The sequence below is a fragment of the Xyrauchen texanus genome, chromosome 2, assembly GCF_025860055.1.
Source record: "Xyrauchen texanus isolate HMW12.3.18 chromosome 2, RBS_HiC_50CHRs, whole genome shotgun sequence".
Lineage (NCBI taxonomy): Eukaryota > Metazoa > Chordata > Actinopteri > Cypriniformes > Catostomidae > Xyrauchen > Xyrauchen texanus.
Genome location: NC_068277.1, coordinates 28,099,075 through 28,117,575, shown reverse-complemented (window position 1 = coordinate 28,117,575; position 18,501 = coordinate 28,099,075). Strand labels below are relative to the sequence as shown.

The following is an 18,501-nucleotide window of genomic DNA, read 5'->3' as shown; positions in this document are numbered from 1 at the left end:
TACACAATATATCCTCCACTGATGGCTAGAGTAAATTATCTTTCAGTCTTTTAATAATAAAAATTATTTTGGAAAACTATGCGAGTTACACTCCGTGGTGCTGCTGATTTTTGAGCAGCCTCAAGAAATTGCGAGACTGCGCTGTGTATGTAAGAACATGTTTTAAATTTCTGAATTAAAATTCATTTGAATAAATTTAGGGCTTGTGAGTAAAAATGTCGGGAGGTACAGCTGTCTTTAGATCAAATAATGAACAAAACAGCCTCATAGAGTGAAATTCTTGAAAATAAAACCTTATCACATAGTTTACCATAATTGTTTTATTATTATTTCTTCGAAAATTCAAATGGTACAACCACCAAAAAACTAAACTTTTTTAATAGCTAAATTAAAGCTAAATTAAAAAAGTGTGATAATTTGTCATTCATCCATGTACTGTATAAACATGTGATAGTATTAGATTATCCATTAAAAAAAAAACACAGGACACTACAGGAACAAATTTGTCTATGAAAAACAGAAATGTTTGATGTTAAAAAGATTTGCATGTCCGGATGAATTTTCCAACACATATGACATTTTTGCATGAATTTGTCTACTTGGGTGTTTTGTACCTATATGTGCCTGCTCTACAGATCACAAGTGCAGATATGAAGACTATTCTCTTTGTTCTGCTCCTTGTAGCTCTCAACAAGCTGACCACAGCTTGGGTCAGAAAACATTTTTATATCCGTTATTCAACATCATGGCAAAACGCTAAGCAGTACTGCAGAAACAATTATGAATATCTTTCCACCATTAACAGCCAAATTGAATATGACATATTTAAGATTGATATAGGCAGAGATGAAGATGGTTGGATTGGTCTGACCATTATTGGATTGGACACTGAATGGACTTGGTCTGATGGAAGCACGTCTAATAGAACATTCCAGATGTGGAAAAATGGACAACCAGACAACACTAACACAAAGGACTGTGTGCGGTTGAAAGATGATAAGTGGGAACAGGATTACTGTTCTGATGATCACAATTTTTTCTGCTATAAATGGATTCCTAGTGTGACTCTGGTACCAATAAAAATGAGCTGGGAGAATGCTCTGACACATTGCAGGACCTACTACTCTGACCTTGCCCATCTCATCACACCACAAGGCCTACTTGAGGCCAAAAACAAGACCACAACCAGTGTTTGGACAGGTCTGCGGTTCCGGGCTGGTTCATGGTTTTGGGTGACTGGGAAGCCTCTAGGAGACGTGGGCTCATTGTCTTTATGCCCTGCTCAACCCTATCACTGTGGAGCCCGAAACCCTGGAAATGATCAATGGGAGAACAGAGACTGTGAGAAGGAGCTTGAATTTCTCTGCAATGATAAAGTGTAAGATATAGTTAGACATGAAGAGAGAGAGAGGATATGGTCGATCAGATGGTAAATCAAATTCAAATGTACTTAATCTCTAGCTTTTTTGTTAAATTAATATTTTGAACATGGATAAAACAGCAGAATTTTCACAAGATATCAGTGTGTTATGGTTGGCCTATAGTGTACTGTGCAGCTTTGTAGATATTATTTATATAGCTATATTGTATATTATATTGTAAAATAGGCATATTTCAGTAGTATATTATTTTGTCCTAAATAGAAACATAAGGGATAATGTACATTTCACTTTATTTCAGGATTCTGAACACTATGTTAGACATGTCACCATGACATCTGTAGAAACAGAACAATTGTTTATTCCTTTTTCCAATTTAAATATACCAAAATACCACCACCTCAATATAGCCATTGGATACTGTATGCCTCCCTAATGGCTTATGAGCACTAACTGTAACATGTTTTCTACAGTCTTTGATCTCAGCCTGGATATGTCTGTAGATTTCCTTTCTATTTTAAATTAGCCATTTATTCTTAAGTATATCACATTACTTTCATGAAAATTGGGGCGCCTCTTTGATCTTCTTTGTGAATATTGTGTTTCTTGGCTTGCTCCCTAATAAATTTGAAAGCTTAAAGTAAAAAAAAATCCCAATTTGTGTAATATAAATTATGCTTGTTATACTGTTAAAATATAGATAACTATTTTCTGTGAGTCACTTCTGTAACCCTTAAATAGAATAAAATTATTGCCAATAATAATCACTGTAATGAAGAATTTCCTCTGTCTACTCTAAGAATGGAATTAAAAAGTGTAGGATTTTTGTGGATTTCAACATACTATCTGGCAGGGTCGAAGCAAGTCATTCTGGACCCCTCTTATATTAAAATATACTGTTTAAAATTTGTTGTCAACCCCCCTGGAACGCTAGAATCGTTACCACCTTTCATCCCATTTTCTAAGGCTCTGCTATCGGGAGCTATATTAAACACACTTTTCAAAGGGGATGTCATTTTGGCCTGATGTGTTCTACACATAAATTCAGTAGAGAGGACAAAACTATAGTGTCACATAGGCAATTTTCAAAAATAATCCAGAAACTTTGTTTTTCAAAACCTGCTGAATATTCTGATCCATCTTAACTCACCAGCCCAATGGGACATCTAAAGATAACACACATAGAGTCTCTCCTTTCATAATTAAAATTAAACAGTAATGTTATTAAGTACACCAGCATGTTGGAGAAATATACAACAAAATTAAATATGTCCTAAAAAAAAGAATCCTCCAACACATTTCGCAGAGCAAAAAATAAACCAAAGATTATAAAGTGCAATGACCACACACACACAATATACACATTTCATTTTTTTCAATTTTCTATTTTTTTTAAATGATTGGTGTGTCAACTGTGTTCATTCATACCAAATCTGGCATCTAGTTTTAAAAATATACATTTGATATATTTTGTCAATTAAATGTTTGTTAATTTAATGTTTATTGCTAATAAATTACAAAATCACAGAAATCAGGGTTTAAAACTGTATTTAGACTAGTTACAAATTTTGGTAACAGGGTTGCAAACATTTCAAACCCCACAGAAAATGAATGAAAATTAAAACACTCACATATTTAGTTTGACCTGCCGAGCCTGACAATCAACATTTCTGAAGGTTAAGCCACTCCTTTCAATAAACATTTGTTGAAAAAGAAAATACTTAATATTTTAATGCTTCAGAGAGTAATCATTTAGGGAGTTAATGTGGTGGCAGTACTGTCTACAAGGCACTAGGAGTCCACCGAATCCACAAACTGGACTGGATAGACTGCAACTGTACTGAACAAGAAAGGTCAGCATGGACTAGTTCTTGTGCTTTTGTGTAATAGGGCACATATTTCTTTCTAAAACACATTAGTACGTAACAAACAGTAAATAGAAAAAGACAAAAGCCTATTAAAAATTTCAACATTAAAGTGGGACTTCACTTATAATGAATTGCACCTGGTAAAAGCTGCATTTATTTGCATGTGTTGTCTGCACTGGTTCAGCGCCTGATTCACTAAAGGAACTATCAAGATCAGGCAATGGTGCAGAAGCTCCCACAGAATTTGTGCTAAATGTAATTTGCATGTGCAATCCCAGATCTTTCACGTCGATCCAGTGCACTAGACATATAGTGGAGGATGCAGCAGATAACCCCAACAGATAAAACCAACTACATAAAACAAGTCTTGACAGTACACAAAAGCATACACCTCCAACCCTGACCTAGAAAGGATTACACAAACAATTGCAAAACAGTGACATGTAGCAGTAATTTCATTATTCAATTAATCATAAAGAATTCCTAATTAAGCATGTCAAGAGCTGATATGTTTCATAAGGCACAATAGGTATAGGCTTAACAGATCATCTTATTTACACTTAGTGTAATGACTACTCAACTCATTTAGACATATCCAGATTTGATTAATTGCAGTTGGTAGGATTATGTTCTGGATGAGAAGTAGCAAGATGTGTGCTGTGACTCTGCAGTGAGATTTTGGTCAAGTATGTTCCAGGGACCAGCCCAGATATGCCATTCCTCCATGCTGTCCACCACCCATCCTTGCCTTTCTCAGTAACTGTGACAACTTCTCCTTTATTGATAGAAAGCTCATCTGCTTCCTTAAAAAAAAAGGTATGGGCTGTTATTCTGTTACTTTAAATCTCCAGTGAAATTTACTAACCCACTGTAAACATATTCGTACATGTGACTAACCATTGGCATTCTGCTAGTATTGCAATAGCAGTACATAAAGAATGGAGAGGGCTTTTTTTGGATTCATTCTAAACTTTGGAACTCACTACAATGTTTTATTAGACAGTCACAATATCTGAACATAAAACAAAAACTAATTTTGCTTTTTGTTAACAAGATATTTATATTTTCTTTTGTTTGTCTTTTTCAACTTGGTAGTATTTAGTCATCACATCTAGGGACATTCACTGCAGTTTATACACAATCAGTTATTGAATAGAGAAGACTTTGGAGACAGTTCTGTCATCATATACTCCCATGTTCCAAACCCATATGGTTTTCTTTCTTTCAAGAAACACAAAAGGAGATGATGAAATTAATGTACGCATCAGTCACCATTCACTTTCAATGTATGAAAAAAGCTGCAATGAAAGTTAATGGTGACTGAGGTGTAAATTAATTCCAAACATCTCCTTTTGTGTTTCATTGAAAAAGAAAGTCATACGGGTTTGGAACAACAAGTGAGTAAATTATGACAGAATTTTCAGTTTTGGGTGAATTATCCCTTTAAGATACAAATTTGGTTAGTAGTTGTTTACTCCACTCCCTGTCCTATAATAAGGTTTTCTGTACCACTTTGAGGAAAAAACTACCTACTAATATAAGTGCTACAACATATTTATTTACCTGCGCCTTAAAATCATATAACACCACGTACTTCTCCTCAGGGACACCTCCTCTTTCTTGAGCAGGAGTGTATGTTTCACCCAACTTACTGTCTGCTTCGGGGCACCCTGTTATGTAAAACAGTAATGCTTAAAGGCCTGTACAAAGTAAAGTAAAAAAAAGTGTGCAGATAAATCCTAAAGCTAAATACTAAACTGCTAGAGTTCGTCTGAATTGTGAATGTTTCGTTGTTCTTTGCAAGCTTTTGACTGCCTCTAAGCAATAAATGTACATTTAAGAATTTGCAGCAGTAATACAGTACTAACCACTAGAGGGCACCACAACAGATTCCATTTCCATCACACTTCCATTAGTGTCCATGTTACAGTAACACTGAAACTCAATGGGAGCTGAAGAAAGATGGAGTGTTTGTCAACTCATATCAGTGTATGTATTCTGTTTTCTTATCAGCAACATAAGGTCTTATGACAGGTCTGTAAAGATAATTCTGAAAAGCTTGTATTATTATGATCTTGATGAAATTCCATTTACCTGGTGGATGACAGCAAGTCTTTTTCATCTCAATGAAGCAGTTGTTGTCAGTGATGATTTCACACTGCTCTAAAATCTTCCGTACTTCCTCATAGCACTACCAAAGAGGGGAAAAAAACACTTTCTGTAAGTGGTATGAGGTATGAATGATAAATAGCAGCTACAGTAACTGTAAATGATGAACATCCTTTGCTTAGATTTTAAATTATATACAGCAAAGGTGGACAAAGAGGACATTTACCTCATCATCCCTGATGCACTGCATAGACAGCATATTACAGTGATCCCATAACACACAGCGCAAGATATTAATGCGTTCAGACTCCTGCTGCTGAAACACCTGTAAAAAGAAACAAAATGCACACAAACACATTTTATTCCTTGTTAAATATTGTCCTCACCTTTTTAAACTTGGTCAGAAAATTTAAAGTAAATGTATTTTCTGATCTATTTCTGGTTGCATTTTCATGACTCATCTACATCTTTGTACTACATCAGCACATGTTCTCCAGTGCTACAAAAGAGCGCCATGACTGCTTTATCGCATGCCAATGAGATAATGTCCTCTATCATTTAGTCATGGCTTTAAATAAAATCATGAACCTCATCTGCAACATTTGTTCTTTTTTAGTGGTTGTTTATGCATTTTTTGTTGCTTGTGGGTGAGCATGTACCTCACACGCGCTCCTGTATGTGCTCTCCCAGTCCTGGCGTGTTTTCTCCAGCTGATCAACATTCCACCTGTACTGCTTTTCTGAAGAAAAAAAAAGGCAGTTAGTTCTTCTGCTGCCAACATGATCATAAACACAGAGGGGTTTGTTAGCACAAACCTGCCAGGATGGCTGCTTGCATGCACAATCTGGCCCTGTTCAGCACCTACAATATAGTAAAACACTAGACATTAGATACATTCATTAATTAAACTGGCATGACTTATTGGACAGCAGTGAAACACTAATTGTACAAGCAGTATCAGGAATATAAAGTTGGCTCTACACAAGCAGACTCAAAACAACTCGTTTTGGATGAAGGTGTCTCACATGCAGACTGTTTTGTTGATATCCTGCTCTTTTCAATTAGAGATATGACACACTTACTGATAAAAAATGGTGGAGGGGTGACGCATATAACAACTCACCACAACTATCTCTCTCTGATCCCTGTCACATGGAGCTCGCCAAAATAACGAGTAATGAGTTGCTCCGAAACAGGGGCTAAAATAGTATATAAAGGTTGCATTTTCTTCATGATTCGATTGGCTTTCTCAAGATTATATTTTAAAATGCACCAAAACTGTAAAATGTCAGTCAATGTTATTTTTATCCATCATTAGTTGCTTTTGCATTATTTCTGCAAAATGACAGAATCACTACGGATTTTAATCAACGTTTGTGATGACATGCAGTGGAGTTTGATAAAAAAAAAAAAAAGTTCAGATCAGCTTGTCATCTTGTAAGTTCTTCTCAGTGACAGAATAATTTTTTTTCAATGATTGAAGCCATGAACTCAGCAGGGAATCCCGAATGTAAAGTGATTAACGCTCCTGCTGAGAGGTGCTATTGAATGCTCTGTCTCCCGCTACCTGGCCGGTGATAATGTTAATGAAGCTAACACCTGAAAATCATTGGAAAAATCAGCTAGTGTAGAGCTTAATCAGCTAGATGTTGATCTTAACTGGTCCATGAATGACCAAACTGTAAATGCAAAGACTCTAGAGTAAATGAAAGCAGTGTACAGTCTCATGGCGGTAGACAGACAAGATACACAGAAGTGTTTCTTTAAACATTGAGGTGGAATGAGCAAATGGCAAAAGGTGCATCAAAAGCATCATATGCACAGAATTTTTTGTGATGAATTACAATGATACAATTTTCTGTGTCATTGTCCCCAGAAAGTCCAGAGTGAGAACTTGGAATTATATCGTAATTGTCATAATAATTGCAACATTGACTGTTTCTTTAAATATAAAAATGTATTGGTCTACTATATGAGGAAATATAAGATGCTAAGGGTCACACAAAACATGAATCTCCTCCTAATGTCAAAGACTCAGAGGAAGGACTTCTCCTTTTGGAATGATGAGAAACAAGCTTGCATTGCTTTAATCCTCTTTTCTTTTTTTTGGCCTTACTGTGACCACAAATCTGGCATAGGTGATTTTTCCCAATTGCTTAAAGTTTAAGAATCATAAAACTTGTTTATTCAAATAACTGTTAAGAACTTTTTGTATTGGAATATTTATTTTAGCATGTTTAGTATTTTGATATACATATACGCTCAACGACTACTTTATTAGGAACACCTGCACATCTACTTATTCATGGGATTATCTAATTAGCCAATTGTGTGACAGCAGTAAAAATACATAAAATCATGCAAACTGCGGATATGGGTCAGGAGCTTTAGTTAATGTTCACATCAACCATCAGAATGGGGGAAACAAATGTGATCTCAGTGATTTTGACCATAGCATGATTGTTGGTGCCAGACGGGCTGGTTTGAGTATTTCTGTAACTGCTGATCTCCTGGGATTTTCACACACAACAGTCTCTAGAGTTTACTCAGAATGGTGCCTAAAACAAAAAACATCCAGTGAGCAGCAGTTCTGCGGATGGAAACACCTTGTTGATGAGATAGGTCAATGGAGAATGATTCGAGCTGACAGAAAGGATTATGATAACTCAGATAACCACTCTGTACAATTGTAGTGAACAGATTAGCATATCAGAATGCATAACAGGTTGAACCTAGAAGCAGATGTGCTACAACAGCAGAAGACCATGTCAGGCTCTACTTCTGTCAGCCATGATCAGAAAGCTGACCAGCATCTCTGGCACAAAAAAATCATGCCATGGTCGAAATCACTGAGATCAATTTTTTTCCCATTCTGATGGTAACATTAACTGAAGCTCCTGACCCGTATCTGCATTATTTTATACATTACACTGCTGCCACACAATTTGCTGATTAGGTAAATCGCATGAATTAGTAGATGTATAGGGGTTCCTAATAAAGTGGTCAATGAGTGTATATATTGAAGTTTAGGCCCTCAAACCTTTTCTGATTGCCGATGGGTGGAGGCATTCACATTTGTCTTCTTCCCCACTGCTTGCTCAGCTTCATCAGCCTCCTTACTTCTCTGATCATATAACCTTTTTGACTGAAAGACATAAAAGGGAATGAGTTTAGTGAAAGTGAGTAAAATAGAAAGATGAGTGATCAGGGGGAAAGGATAGCAGAGTTTATTACATGAAGTATCTCATGATATATGGTGTTTTTGTGGTTGTAGAGCACAGGAAGTTCAGGTCTAATTATATCGTTAGCATGCAGACCTACTAACCAACCTTTCTGTCTCTTTTCTCTCTCGCTTTCCTATCTCTCTATACACAATTCTTTCTCTACAACTAATTCTCTCTTTGTAGTCGAAATAAAGGTTTGAGTTATTCTCTGTCTTTAAACCCCACAAGCCCACACAACAAACCCTAAATTCATCTTAGGTGTGCATGTGAACTGTAAAATGTGGAAACCTGCAATTGTTAATTTAAAGGAGTAAAATTGATCTGATAATCATGCCAATTGATCGTATGACTTCAGAACTCTTAGAATATGATGCATGATTTGCATTGACTACTTTTATGATACGTTTGGTGCATTTTTAAGCAAGTTACTATCAACTGCAATTGTATGGAAATCAGCAATCACAACTTTAAAATAAATCCTTTTGTGTTCCGCAGAAGAAAGTAAGTCATACAGGTTTGGAACGACATAAAGAGTAAATAATAAAATAATTTTCATTTTTGGGTGAACTATTCCTTTAAAGAGCTCTTTATACTAGAAATAATTTTTCTAACACTTAAAAATGAGTTTTGTTTGTGTAAGCTAATGTAGTCATATAAGATAATTTAGTTGTTAAATATATTCTGATGTAAATAAAACCAGTTAATTTAGATGTTACTACATAAAGCACACTTTGTTAGGTTAACTGACAAACCTTTTTTAAGTGTGTATTATCTTTCCAAGAGCATTCTGCAAATACAGTCACTGTTTGGCAGTGGGTTCTCTTTGTGCTTTCAGTTTCTACCCCTCTTCCTCTTTTGGCTGATTCTGAATTTTGGTGGACCCTGAAAAATGTGTCATTTAGGCCCTGAACAACTATCGCAGCTATATCTGAAGGAAAAGTCAAGTGAATTTTGAAATAGGGTATCTCCTTTACTTACCTCTACTGTCTTCTTGTGTAACACAATTTTAGGCTTCTGAAGTTTTTCAATAATCTCTTCAAGCTAATTGGGGCAGAAAATAGACACAAGTAGCCAAGTTAATAATTTTCCCTATACCACTTCATATAATTAAAGTAATAGTTTATCTAAAAATAAAAATTATGTAATGTTTTGCTCACCCAGATGTTTTTTCCAAATCTGCATGACTTTCTTCAGTGACATTGATCACTGTTTGCCTCAGTCACTATTCACTTTTGTTGCATCTTTTTCAGTCCAAGTAAATGGTGACTGAAGCAACATTCTGCCTAACATATCTTTTTGTGTTCCACTGAAGAAAAGTCATATGGAATTGGAACAGCATGAGGGCGAGTATGACATTTTGTCTTCTGCTGAAAAACAAACTAAGATTTTTAGAAGAATATCTCAGCTCTGTAGGTCCATACAATGCAAGTGAATGGTGACCAGAACACCAAAAGCTCCAAAAAGGACATAAATAAATCCATAAAACTCCATTGGTTTAATCGATATCTTCTGATGTGATCCAATTTGTTTTGGTGACAACAGACCAAAATGTAACTCCTAAAATTTTTAGTTAGTGTTCAGCAGACAAAAGCAAGTTATACACACATCTGGGATGGTATGAGGGTGAGTAAATTGTGAGAGACCATTCATTTTTGGGTGAACTAACCCTTTAATAATTTAATTCAAGATCATTCATTGACATTCACCTTACACAAATACAACAAATTACTTGACAATTAACTTGTGCCCTGAAGAAGAGGCACGTGTGCTCAAAAATTATAGTGCTAGTTTCCTTCCTCTTGCACACTGACCATATTAATAACCACCACTGTCATGGAAACCAAAGTGCTCTACTGTCCTGTATCATTTGAGTTGACTCATGTTTTTTACCTTTTTTCTCTGTTCCCTCTGGTGTTCTCGAAATGCCTCTAGTTTTTGAACTTCCTCCCTTATCCTTTCTGATAGCTGGATGTGCAGGTTTCCTGTCTTTTCAATCTCTAGAAAACAATGTAACTAATATTAAAGACACTAGCATTCAAGATCATTTTGTATTATGGTAGGAGGATAAAAAAATGCATCATTCACACACACCTGCTTTCATCTTGTCAAACGATGACTTTAATGTTCTGAGTGTTAAAAAAAAATCAGATAATATAATTAATACATATTCTGTACACTCACTGAGCACTTAATTAGGAACACCATATTTATTCATGTGATTATCTAATCAGCCAATCGTATGACAGCAGTGCATAAAATCAAGTTGATATGGGTCAGGAGCTTCAGTTAATGTTCACATCAACCACCAGAATGCGGAAATATATATATATATATATATATATATATATTATGTTTAATATAAAATCCCATATATTGTCTCAATAAACTCCTCTATTCCTTCTTCCAACTCCACGTCTAATTCTAGAAACCATACCTCACAAAGATATGTATATACTTCCCAATTTGCTTTTTTAAACCTCCATCTATGTACATACTGTAGGTCCACACTGTGACAGATATTCCTTAAAGATGTCATCAGAAAATGGCCAGATTGGTTCAAGCTGATAGAAAGGCTACTGTAACTCAGATAACCACTCTGTACAATTGTAGTGAGCAGATTAGCATCTAAGAATGCACAACACATCAAACCTTGAAGCAGATGGGCTACAACAGTAGAAGACTTTATTAGGACTATAGTGTTCCATATAAAGTTCTCAGAGAGTCTACATAAACAGCTATATAAAGAGTTGTAGAATATTCAAAATTATACATTTCCTTTTTTGGAGCACTTTTTACACTTAATGGGAGAAATCCTGTATGATAATTATTGGTAAGTGCCATCCACTGAATTAACATGTTTCATATATTTGGAGGTGTTTGGTGTATGCGTTTTTTAATTTCTACATATTCATGATATGAACAGAAAACCAATTTACCCAATCTCGGTTTGACCCTCTGCCTTTCGAGCAATGGCCACAAGCTCTCTTCCATACTTCTCCTCCGCTATTGCTCTGTGGGTGAGAGCAGAAGTCAAACACATTCATGGAGACACACAGATATAGAGGACCATTCCATACCTCATTTTCAACAGATCCTCCACATCTTTGCACATGTGTCTGCCATCCTGTAACCTCTGCAATATAGCCTCATAACCTGATTGGTCGGCTATGTCAGCACCCTGAACAAACACCACAAATTTGCAATAACACACATTTCAATATATTACTGGAGTAAGGAGCCCCTCAGTGAAATTATTTTCTGAAGTAGTTTTGCATTGCATCACATTAGTTTGCACGTTCCCGCAATACATTTTGCACAACCTTATGAGAGGGAATCTAAATCTTTGTGTACAGGTACTCAAAATCTATTTAAAGGGAACGCAAATCTATAGCAAGGGAACACAAAACTTATTGCGAAGAAACAACCTTATGAGAGGGCACGTAAAACTTTTTGTCAAGGTACGCAAGACGTATTGCGAAAGAATATTGCAAAACTTATTGTGAAGGAATGTTAAATATAGAAAGGGAACGCAAAATGTATTATGAGGGATTGTAAACTATTGCAAAGGAACGCAAAACATATTGCGAAACGAACAACTTTATGAGAGGGAACGTAAAACTTTTTGTCAAGGTACGCAAGACGTATTGCGAATGAAACAAACTATTGCAAGGGATTGCATAACTTATTGTGAAGGAATGTTAAATATTGAAAGGGAACGCCAAATTTATTGTGAGGGATTGTAAACTATTGCAAAGGAACACAAAACTTATTGCGAAACGAACAACCTTATGAGAGGGAACGTAAAACTTATTACGAAGGAACATAAACTATTGCAAGGGAACGCAAAACTCTGTCCTTAAGACTCCCACAGGTGCATAGGCTCATATTTTGGATGCAATGAGAACACTATTGAGGATGTTTTACAAATGTGTGTTATGAGTCTCTTAAATATTTAATGTGAAAAATGGTCTTAAATGAAACTAGTTGATTGCAGTTTCTATATTGAACTTGTCTATATTGTCTAACTATATTGAAATTATCTCACTCAAAACTTAGCCCAGAGAATTTAAGGGGAAAACAACCCTTGGCCTTTTTCAGCATTTAAATATAAGGTTTTTCAGAGTGTAAATTAACATTATTCCACTTGAAATCACAAATTAAAGCCAGTTAGAGGTGGCGTCGTCAAACAACGTCGCATGTAAATTTTAAGACATAGCTACACATTATACATGATATAATATATAAGTTGTACACAATAATTTTGCTTCTTATGTCTGTTTTGTGCCTTATCAAAACGAGTTCACTTAGTTAGTGTAGCAGTGAAAATACACAATTAAATATAGTTTCACTTCTCTTCGCACAATGAGTGATTTATAACCGATTCACAAACAAAAACTTACCCAAAACGCATCGCAGAACTTTAAAGCCATCTTGGTCTCAAAATCGGTAAATTCTGAAGTGTTTTGACGTGTCCGCGCGACGTCTAAATTACGCGCTTAAAGAGTTTAGCATCGAAAGATAAAGTGGACATTAAAATTACTGTTAAAGTAGGACACACAGGAACAACACACGCAGAGGCTTTGAATTGAGGAAGAAAGTGATCAGAGCTTTTCAGTTAGTCAGTTTTGATACCCTGACATCTTAATTTGAGATTAAAGAGGAAGAACAATGTTGATGGTAATGCCCAAACCGGTTTATTACGCAATTTCTACGAATTGAAACGATTTCAGTGGCCAAATTAAACACGACCTCCTTTAGAAATGTTAAATGGGGTCTGATAAGGGATGTTTACGGGATTTGTGTCTGTACTGTATAGTAGTACTTCTAAAAACAAAACCTTTACACTTAAAGCCATTTACTACACGTCAGCCAAGAGAGGGAGACATACAACCGCTAATCTGGCAGAGCTGTACTACTGTATTTCACATTCTCTTGTAATGAGATTGTATCACACATAAACAGTCATAACACAGAGGAACTGATCAGCCAAATGTGACTGGATGAGCATGAGCGAGCATCTCAGTTTGGAGTGAAAATCTAAACACCATCTTTTCAATGAGGAGGGCCCTGTGTGTGCAAGCATGAGGCTGATGATGTGACGTAGAGTTCTAGAGCAATAAAGTGATAAAATAAACTGCAATTTGGTCAAAAATTGAACATTTAAATTCAGATAACAATAATGCAGGAAAGACTAACAGTGGAAATTTGAACTATGTCTGTCAGTCCCTTCTTCGCTCTCACTCTGTCAGACCAAGGAGCACAGACTCATCCTATTCTCATCTCTGACAAAGAACCATTGTTGTATAAGTAGAAAAGATGTTCTTCAGACTTGTTCCTCTGCTTTTGGCTGGAAGAGTATGTGTGGAAGATGATGCACGGTCATATGTTCTTGCTTGGTTTGTGAGTGTGTGTTGGAGTGTGTAACCAGTTTGCGGTAGATAGATTAGTGCAACCTGTTCACCGGCTGACAGATTTGCATTCTGATTCTTTGCACCACTGCTAATGACCTAAACCAGCTGGACAAATTTAGATTCAGGGGTGGGGGTAGACTTCAACACAGGCAGGGAAATTCTATCACACACTGTTTGTGTGTGTGCGTGAGAGAGAGAGAGAGAGAGAGAGAGAGAGAGAGAGAGAGAGAGAGAGAGTGAGAGTGTGTGTTTGTGTAGGCATCGTGTATTTTAAAATATCCATTTATACCATTATAGACATCTTGTGAACATAACTGTTTTGTTGAGCTATGTGGTGGTGTACATAATTATTGATCGATGTGATGAAGAATGTGGTGGTGGCTTGCGTGTGTGCGTGTATTGATTGTTCTGTTATGAAGTATGATGCTTAGTGTGCCATTGTTGACTCTTTGCGGTCGCCAAAGCAGGCAAGAGGATTGTGGTTTGGCTGCAGACAGACTGACATAGTGTGCGTCTGTGTGTTTGTGTTTCTGTGTGTGTCCTCTCTAGCAGTTGGTTTAAAAGAAAACTAAAACACAAACACACACACACACACGTGTGAGTAGTTATATATATATATATACCCTCACCTAAAGTATTATTAGGAACACCATACTAATACTGTGTTTGACCCAGAACTGCCTTAATTCTACGTGGCATTGATTCAACAAGGTGCTGAAAGCATTCTTTAGAAATGTTGGCCCATATTGATAGGATAGCATCTTGCAGTTGATGGAGATTTGTGGGATGCACATCCAGGGCACGAAGCTCCCGTTCCACCACATCCCAAAGATGCTCTATTGGGTTGAGACCTGGTGACTGTGGGGGCCATTTTAGTACAGTGAACTCATTGTCATGTTCAAGAAACCAATTTGAAATGATTCGAGCTTTGTGACAGGGTGCATTATCCTGCTGGAAGTAGCCATCAGAGGATGGGTACATGGTGGCCATAAAGGGATGGACATGGTCAGAAACAATGCTCAGGTAGGCCGTGGCATTTAAACAATGCCCAATTGGCACTAAGGGGCCTAAAGTGTGCCAAGAAAACATCCCCCACACCATTACACCACCACCACCACCAGCCTGCACAGTGGTAACAAGGCATGATGGATCCATGTTCTCATTCTGTTTACGCCAAATTCTGACTCTACCATCTGAATGTCTCAACAGAAATCGAGACTCATCAGACCAGGCAACATTTTTCCAGTCTTCAACTGTCCAATTTTGGTGAGCTCATGCAAATTGTAGCCTCTTTTTCCTATTTGTAGTGGAGATGAGTGGTACCCGGTGGGGTCTTCTACTGTTGTAGCCCATCCGCCTCAAGGTTGTGCGTGTTGTGGCTTCACAAATGCTTTGCTGCATACCTCGGTTGTAACGAGTGGTTATTTCAGGCAAAGTTGCTCTTCAATCAGCTTGAATCAGTCGGCCCATTCTCCTCTGACCTCTAGCATCAACAAGGCATTTTCGCCGACAGGACTGCCGCATACTGGATGTTTTTCCATTTTCACACCATTCTTTGTAAACCCTAGAAATGGTTGTGCGTGAAAATCCCAGTAACTGAGCAGATTGTGAAATACTCAGACCGGCCCGTCTGGCACCAACAACCATGCCATGCTCAAAATGGCTTAAATCACCTTTCTTTCCCATTCTGACATTCAGTTTGGAGTTCAGGAGATTGTCTTGACCAGGACCAACACCTAAATGCATTGAAGCAACTGCCATGTGATTGGTTGATTAGATAATTGCATTAATGAGAAATTGAACAGGTGTTCCTAATAATCCTTTAGGTGAGTGTATATATATATATATATATATATATATATTAAGTCAGAAGTTTACATACACCTTAGCCATATACATTTAAACTCAGTTTATCACAAGTCCTGACATTTAATCATAGAGAACATTCCCTGTCTTAGGTCAGTTAGGATTTTAAGAATGTGAAATGTCACGCTTTTTAAGTTCTGCCCACAAATTTTCTATCGGATTGTGGTCAGGGCTTTGTGATGGCCACTCCAATACCTTGACTTTGTTGTCCTTAAGCAATTTTGACACAACTTTGGAGGTATGCTTGGGGTCATTTTCCTATTTGTGACCAAGTTTTAATTTCCTGGCTGAGGTCTTGAGATGTTGCTTCAATATATCCACATAATTTTCCTTCCTTGTGATGCCATCTATTTTGTGAAGTGCACCAGTCCCTCCTGCTGCAAAGCACCCCACAACATGATGCTGCCCACCCCCATGCTTCACGGTTGGGATGGTGTTCTTCGACTTGCAAGCCTCACCCTTTTTCCTCCAAACATAATGATGGTCATTGTGGCCAAACAGTTACATTTTTGTTTCATTAGATCGGAGGACATTTCTCCATAAGTAAGATCTTTGTCCGCATGTGCACATGCAAACTGTTGTCTGGCTTTTTATGGCAGTTTTGGAGCAGTGGATTCTTTCTTGCTGAGCAGCCTTTCAGGATATGTCGATATAGGATTTGTTTTACTGTGGATATAGATACTTGTCTCCCTTTTTCCTCCAGCATCTTCACAAGGTCATTTGCTGTTGTTCTGGGATTGATTTGCACTTCTCGCACCAAACTACATTCATCTCTAGGAGACAGAGCGGTATGATGGCTGCGTGGTCCCATGGTGTTTATACTTGCGTACTATTGTTTGTACAGATGAACGTGGTACCTTCAGGTATTTGGAAATTGCTCCCAAGGATGAACCAGACTTGTAGAGATCCACAATTTTTTTTCTGAGGTCTTGGCTGATATCTTTAGATTATTCCCATGATGTCAAGCAAAGAGGATCTGATTTTGAAGAAAGGCCTTAAAATACATCCAAAGGTACACCTCAAATTCAGTACATCTCCTATCAGAAGCTAACTGGCTAAGGATTTATATAGTTTTCTGGAATTTTCCAAGCTGCTTTAAGGCACAGTTTACTTGTGTATATAAACTTCTGGCCCACTGGAATTGTGATATAGTCAATTAAAAGTGAAACAATCTGTCTGTAAACAATTGTTGGAAAATATTTTAATTACTTAATAACATAAACAAGGTTTCTACCACACAGCGCATTAGCTAACTAATACATTGTATCAGAGTCCGAGGTCTGGACTCTCTCTAGGTCAGTCTCTCTCCCCATTCTGCTGAAGGCGGTGGTGCTTTTATGCCACTCTCCCCGTGCTCACTGGAATTAGATACAGGTGTTAGGCATAATTTAGCTCAGGTGATTCGCTTTGTCTCTCTCTGGATGGGCACTTGACCACGCCCTCGCTGCCACATACCCCCACCGCCTGAGTCAGGCCAGGCCTTCCACCGAGGTGAAGGGATTGTTACTTGCCAACTCCCCAAAACACTGTATACACACAAATACAAGCCTACATACACCCTCATTATTTCCTCCCTATCCTGACACAATCATATACATACTCTTGCAACGATTACCATCAACACCTTCCCAGATGCTTTTGGGTTTCCAGCTGGCCTGCAAGTGCTCTGTGTGTGTGTGTGTGTGTGTGTGTGTTGACGCGCCTGCTTCCCTCGGGCTCTGTTTGCTGGGATAGTGTATAAGTGGGCCAGCAGTGTGGCGCCATCCGTCCTGCTCCCACTGCCAGCCCCCAGAATGCATTACACACCAATCGAACAGAGCCAGTTGGGATAACTCCACTTTACCTACTGGACAGCACTGCTGTTAGTGGCTTTTGTCCCTCTCTCGCTTGCTCGGTCTTGCTCCCCCTCTTCTCCTATGTATTTTCTGTTGAACGGATAATGTTACAAAAGCTGTAGAGACCACCTCAGTTAGAGTTAGTGACACATATACAGGTCTCAGTACGAATGAACAGGAGGTGATTCCATTGGATACAGATTTAGTTCCTTTTTTCTCTCTCCACAAATCTTTTTACACATAATTTTAACAGATTTTGTTCTTGTCATATTTAATGGTTCTCGTTTTGTTGTCAAGATAATTAACCATGTTATGTATTATTTTCATAAAGTTTAAATAAATGCCTTGCAGTTTAAATAAGGGAGTCAAATCGGCATTAAAAGAGTAAGAACACACCTTCAGTCTGATATTAATTTGTGGTTTGCCAGACTACAGTTTAATCATGTTCACAGGTCCATACTACTGTATGTAGGGCACAACAGGTTCATAAAGAATGATTTTGAAAGTGGTCTTACATCTGGTATCAGTCAAAGTTTACCTACAATTTAATGTTTTGAGTATAGTGTAACTATGTACCTAATAAATGACCATTGCAAAATTATTTATTTATTACTGCTGAAAAGACCTGCATTGCTGGTCACCAGCTTATGTTGTGTTTTGGGTGTTGATGCCTCAGCATGGGATGCTGGTGTGCTGGTATCCTTATTAGGCCTTTAAAATAGCTTAACCAGCTTTATCAGAAAGACCATGGTCAACCAGCTTCACCAGCTAGGTTTTGCCATTGAAAAGCATGGCTATGATGGCCACCA

The 18,501-nt window shown here is 37.4% G+C and overlaps 1 protein-coding gene across 3 annotated transcripts; it reads right to left on the bottom strand.

Annotated features, from left to right (window-relative positions):
- Positions 1 to 2,872: 2,872 nt before the first annotated feature.
- On the bottom strand, positions 2,873 to 13,162 carry pstpip1b (proline-serine-threonine phosphatase interacting protein 1b). 3 transcript variants are annotated; one of them, XM_052151833.1, is made up of 14 exons: positions 12,981 to 13,162; positions 11,658 to 11,758; positions 11,517 to 11,591; positions 10,672 to 10,706; positions 10,471 to 10,577; positions 9,559 to 9,621; positions 8,397 to 8,501; positions 6,172 to 6,217; positions 6,016 to 6,095; positions 5,583 to 5,681; positions 5,342 to 5,438; positions 5,116 to 5,199; positions 4,811 to 4,917; positions 2,873 to 4,050 (listed from the first exon to the last, which is right to left on the bottom strand). In XM_052151833.1, the coding sequence occupies exons 1-14, from the start codon at positions 13,008 to 13,010 to the stop codon at positions 3,853 to 3,855; spliced, it is 1,227 nt and encodes a 408-aa protein (XP_052007793.1). In that variant the 5' UTR covers positions 13,011 to 13,162; the 3' UTR covers positions 2,873 to 3,852. The 3 variants fall into 3 exon arrangements, with proteins under 3 accessions (XP_052007793.1, XP_052007802.1, XP_052007810.1); XM_052151842.1 differs by having other exon boundaries at positions 2,873 to 4,046; XM_052151850.1 differs by having other exon boundaries at positions 4,842 to 4,917.
- Between the last annotated feature and the right edge of the window lie 5,339 nt (positions 13,163 to 18,501).